The sequence below is a fragment of the Octopus sinensis genome, linkage group LG11 (genome assembly GCF_006345805.1).
Source record: "Octopus sinensis linkage group LG11, ASM634580v1, whole genome shotgun sequence".
Lineage (NCBI taxonomy): Eukaryota > Metazoa > Mollusca > Cephalopoda > Octopoda > Octopodidae > Octopus > Octopus sinensis.
Genome location: NC_043007.1, coordinates 42,412,261 through 42,418,260, shown reverse-complemented (window position 1 = coordinate 42,418,260; position 6,000 = coordinate 42,412,261). Strand labels below are relative to the sequence as shown.

The 6,000-nt window shown below is 35.5% G+C and overlaps 1 protein-coding gene across 18 annotated transcripts in view; it reads right to left on the bottom strand.

Moving 5' to 3' along the window:
* The window catches only part of LOC115217047 (phosphofurin acidic cluster sorting protein 2), a 313,884-nt gene that overhangs the window by 7,807 nt on the left and 300,077 nt on the right, over window positions 1–6,000 (bottom strand). For 11 of the 18 annotated variants that reach the window (XM_029786612.2, XM_036507407.1, XM_036507415.1 and 8 more), the window contains 4 exons: window positions 4,457–4,499; window positions 3,937–3,976; window positions 2,538–2,676; window positions 6–293 (listed from right to left, as the gene is read on the bottom strand). In XM_029786612.2, the coding sequence (XP_029642472.1) occupies window positions 6–293; window positions 2,538–2,676; window positions 3,937–3,976; window positions 4,457–4,499 (510 nt within the window). The remainder of the gene's footprint in view (window positions 1–5; window positions 294–2,537; window positions 2,677–3,936; window positions 3,977–4,456; window positions 4,500–6,000) is intronic. The other 7 variants (XM_036507409.1, XM_036507416.1, XM_036507410.1 and 4 more) reach the window with 4 other exon arrangements.

Below are 6,000 nucleotides of genomic sequence, written 5' to 3'. Positions count from 1 at the left end.
TGTTCTTCTCCTTGGTTACGACTCCCATACAGAAACCAGCAGAAATGGGCATCTCACTGGGGGCTGGAGGAAGACGATAGACGTGAAGGGAGCGGAATGCAGTCTTCAGTGAACACTTGTTCGACTCTTTCTTGTTAATGCGATCTTTGTCACTAGTTTCTGACTTGGAAGCCAGTGTCCAGTACTCCACTTGTAGCTCCATGTACTCTGACGACTGGGTGGTGGCTGTGAGGAAAGGCAGGGCAGCAGATGCTGGCACGGATTGCTGACTGGAGAGAAGGGGAATAAAAAAACTGAAATTATAAAGAAGTGTCATCATTCAGGAAAAAAAGGGGGAGGGATAAGAATGATAGAAAACGTATATAAAGAGATGGGGGATAAGTAAGATAGAGAGGGATGACATAGAAGTAAAGATAACACTCCATAGAATAGATAGAACATAGAAGAACCTATCACAATTAAAAGGAAACAGGAATCCTGATGCTTTTATGAAAGTAATATGAAATATATAAAAAGAATAACACGAGAACAAAGTTTGACAAATATGGTATTAGGTTAAGGTTCCAGATGGAGAATGAAAGTGTCTTAATGTTTCAGACATTTGTCCTTCAAAAGGAAAAATGTGAAGAGAGAGAGAGAGAGAAAGAGAGAGAATTATAAAAGGTGGTATCTCTTTTCCACTATAGCTATATCATTACAGCTATAAGTGTTATCACTTATCCCTGTATCTCACCACTTTATTTCTCCTACCTCAAGAAAGTTATATTTGTGTATCTTCCTTCTTTTAGTATGGTTATATTATTTTTATTATTCATGCCGGACCCCCCCTGGCACCTGTGCAGGTGGCACGTAAAAAGCACCCACTACACTCGCGGAGTGGTTGGCATTAGGAAGGGCATCCAGCCGTAGAAACTCTGCCAGATCAGACTGGAGCCTGGAGCAGCCCCTGGCTTCCCAGACCCCGGTCGAACCGTCCAACCGGACGTTAAATGATGATGATGATGATGATGAATTGTAGCAATATGGTTCTCTCACTCTATCAACTTCATTTAGTGTAGTAACACCATTGTATTTCCATCATAACCCAGTAATAGATGTATCACTATCCTTTATGTTCATTCACTGAATGAACTTGCAGGTTTCCTTGTACAGTTGTTAAAAAAATCTTTCCTACTCCTCCCTACATTGGCTTAGGAATATACCATTTAATCAAGACTTTTAATAAGATAACCTCTCAAGAGTACAATAGATTCAAAGGAGGTTATTCTCCCAATGTTTCTCCCTAATTTTTAGCTGTGGGTGTGCACAAAAATTTGTTGGCAAATTTTGTCCGTTTTTGCTAAGTGTATGCACATTCATGCAAATAACCATCTTTAATTTTAAGAAATTTGATTTTATCTTGAAAACTTTGTGTGCGCACAAAGGGAACATTGGTTACTGTTATGAGCAAGGGGAATGTCTTTTATAAACTCAAAATATTTTGTATACTGTACTGGTGGAACATTTTTTTACAGTTAAATGCCTAATGTTCTTATTACAGATCAATCAGGCTGTTTAAAGTACACTACTTACATAGAAGCACAATAACAGCTTAACCTGATAGACATAGCAGTCAGGACTCCCTAAAATTCTTACACACTGTTCCCAAATCACATGAACCAGGGTCCTAGATATAATACACACCCTCCTCCAAAAAGAAATTGGGATGGTTATGGCGAGAATGCCATCAAAAGATGAAAGTTCAACCTGCGAAAATATAGAGTATAACATATTCCTTGTAGAAACAGAGAATGAAGACTCTGCAGGAAACTGATAAGATGGTTGCAAATTCTGGTGCTGTTGTCAGTTTGAAAGACTGGTCAATAGAGTAGTAATGTTTTGCCTAGTCAGACACAAGCATTAACTAATAATACACTCCAAACTCCGGTCGACACTTGTGCTGTTTTTTTTTCAATTTCTTTTCTATTGCTACTACACTGGCCTTTGATCCTTGGAGCTGTTTAATCTTGTCATCTCCAACAATGTGCACCAGGCTCACTCATCTCTCCTAACTGTATGTACTCCTATTCTTATCATCTAACCTTCCTCTCCATCTAGGCTCCTGTATTAAACACTGAAATCCTTTTCCACAACATATCATCCCCCTGGAAACTCTCTCGGTCCATCTTTTTCCAGTCACCATTCAATTGCATTATTCTAGAAGTTCATTAACTGCACTGATCTAATCATGAAATAAAAACTTGAAAATGAAGAAACAGACAAAATGTAGTTAGAGTAATGGTTAGTTAAGTGGTTCACACATGAGCCACAATCCACCTCAAATAACCATAGGACTAGGTCAAGAGGTGGAGCTATTGGATAGTAGAGCACACTATCACACATAACTTCTGCAGAGGGGATGAACGTAGTGGCAGGAATGATAAAATTAACAAAGAAATCATTGGTTTACAATATACTAGCAGCCAAGTGAACTGGATCCCTCACAGTACAAAACCCTGCCTATATTTACCTGCTAAATCAAAAATAAAAACACTTACCTCTGGCTGGGGGACATTAAACTAACATTTGGTGAATTTGGTGGAGTGTGATGCCCGTCTTTGGTTTTCTCTGTTGGCGCCACTTGAGATGGCGGTGAACCTGACAGTGTTGGGCAGGTCACAGACTCCTCGATATCTACTGGAAAGTCAAACAATATTTAGTTTGTAAACACAACAAAAGGTTCCTATTTCTTTGAGTGCATTATTAAAGTTTATACACTAAAATTATATAATAGAAATATATGACATGTCTATATATTTCCATGTTATTTAAAGCAGCTCTCATGATATTTTGAAGGATTGGGTGCTTTTCTGTTTAATTTTACAAAAACACTGCAGCAATAAAGTAGTTCAAGGTTTCAGATGACTTGGAAAAGTAAATTTTAAAATTCCTGCTAAAGCTGGGATGTATAATGTTATTCATCACTCCTAGTATTAATCTCCTGATGAAGGCTATAGGTCCTTAACATCAGGTGTTATCTCTTTGCCAGGATCAAGGTACTCTGTCCAGGAACAATTAAGATTTGAAACTGTTGAAATTTTGAAAATTTTTAGCTGATAATTGAGGAGAGATTGAGTGTTTGCATTTGTTTGTGCTGTTTTATCATTTCCTCCATAAATTTCTTTGACATCCTTCCTTTGCTACCTTTTATGTTATAGTATATATAAAATTCCAGTGTACGTACAACATACTAAGATCATATTATTGTGGTACCTATGACATGTCTATATCTCCATACTTTATATATATATATTAATTAAAGATAGTTATGGCCGGTCTACCCCATAGACTAACCATAACTATCTTTATCTAATTACAATACAACTTAGAGTGTGCATCTCTTTTGGATTTATGATTTACTCTCTCTCTCATATATATATATATATATATATATATATATATATAATGTTCATGCATGCATGCATGTACACACACATACTTCATAACCATTATATATGCATTAATGCTGCCTTGTAATATACATACGTTCTTCTCAATCTGATGTGTACAGTTGACTAAAAGGATGAATGACACCTTAGTTTAAATATATAATCTAGTTTACCTTATACATGACAAATATTTCAAGCATACACACTTCTAGCTCATTACATATTGAGCACTTTAGCTTTTGTGCCACGAAATTAACAAAAATAATATTTAAAATCTGTGTGTGTGTGTGTGTATATATATATTTCAACCTAGAGGGAAGGGCAGTACCCATGACCTTTACAGGGTCTCTGCAACTGGTGGGAGAGAGCAGGAGACCTGGTCTGAATGCTGTTAGTCAATCTTTGGAGTTTTCCCTATGTATTGCATTATCTATTTAGTTGAAACTGAAGAGGGTGTTCAAGGGATTTAAAAATTACTTAAGGAAAGAAAGAAGGACGAAAATCTTACCTGATGCATTTAGATAATCTGGGGAACCAATCTTCACCTCCTGCAATAGAAAAATAAATACTATCAGAGATATGCATGTAAATGATTGTGTGTGTGCATGTATACACACATATGAATCGTGCAGACATGACCCTGTAGTTAGGAAGTTTGCTTTGTAAACATGAGGTCCTGACTTTGGACATACTGCCCAGCTCCTTGGGTAAATGTCTTCTATCATAGCATCCACTCAATCCAAACTTTGTGTGAGTGAAATTGAGAAAGTGGAAATGTATGTGGCCCATTTCATGGTGTATACCTGTAATTCCAAGTGCCCAGCTTTGCTACAATAACATGTTGACACTGCTTGAAGATTATGTTAAGAGCACATGTATCTGTTAAATAGTGTCATTGACTGAACAACTGCAATACACATTGTCAATGCTAACAGAGGACCCATTTATGAACATATATGAGTGTGTCTAAAAGGCTGATAAGGATAGAGACAAAAGTGTTGGAGTCTGGAATCAAAAGATTTACTTACACTGATGAAAGGAATAAATATTTGTGTTGACTCTTCATCACTGCTGAAAGTAGAAAATTGTAGAAAGTGTCAGACAGAGGATACAGAGATAAACCTATTGGAAGCTAAATCAATCTCTTAATTTTACATATTGCAAATTAAATTTACTTCACCAAAAGATATCCTTGAAAGGACAAGAATAGAGAGAGAGGATAAAATATAAATGTTAGTAAAACTTTGAGAGAAGAATCTACATTAAAACTGAAATAGCTATATAGTTGAGAAGTTTGTTTCATAACCATATGGTCATAACATTTTGAGACCACATTGAGTGGTTGTCAAATATCTTCTATTATAACCTCAGGTTAACCAAGAACTTATGTGTGGAATTTGGTAAGCTGTTTAGAAACTAATTTTGTGTGTGTGTGTTTATGGTATAAGAACTGCAGTAATTTATGTTAGTACTCTTCTATGTCTTATGAGTTAGCAGTTCAACAACAGAGAGATTTATAAAATAAGTACCAGGTTGAAGTAAGTACAAGAATCAATAAGCAATACTGTTGTACCACATTCAAAGCTAAACTCTTGACAGTGGTAATTATCATGGCTGCAGTCCATGAATGAAAACCAGTGAAAAAATAAAAGAACAAATACATATATACACAGAAAGGAATAATAGAGATCATAACAGCTGTAATTTTATACATTGGCAAAAAAACAACAAAAAAAAGTTGAAAGGGTGTTGGGCTCTAGTGATTTCACCCCAGTATTTACTGGTGATTATTTGATGGATCTCAGAAAAATGAAAAGCCAAAGTAGTGGAACCTAGTGAATTTCAAGTATGACAGGAAAAATGTAAGTAAAGAGCATTTTGGTTTTTATTATCCATTTTAGCAATCTTCATTAAACAAACAACTTCAATAACAACTAACAGATTCCATTTGAGTTACAACCCTTATAACTATTGATGGAGTATACATTTAGAAACATATATTTGGGAACATAAAATCTCATGCCTTCAAAAAACCAATTTGACCTTTGTATCATATAGAATCATAAAATTATCAAAGTAAAATGACCAAAGAAAAACAGGCATTTTCCCATTTTATGGTGTTAGATACATACTTGTAATCTACAAGCAAAATTACTCTAGATATTATTTGTAAATAGATATTTATTGATATTTCTAGCGAGGTTTGCTTCAGATTATCTTATTCATTAATGTTCATAGAATCAACTCTTATCTCTCACAGCCACCATTAATACCTTGCAATCTATGAATTTCTATCAGTTCCAGTTTATTTATTTTTTATTTATTTTGTGATCTGTTTCTCTTCCAGTATGTCTCATCCAACAAATTTCACCGTAAAGACTTCACTCAATCTCCCCCACACCACACCACCACCTGATCAACAACTTTCAAGAATACTTTTCCAGTTAAATTTCTCTTCAGTAGAAGTTGAATTTTGCAACAACACTGACCTCACATCACACCATAGAGTTTGTCCCCTTCTTTGCACCACACACACATTAGAGAATGTGCATAGCCTGGTGCAATCACAAAA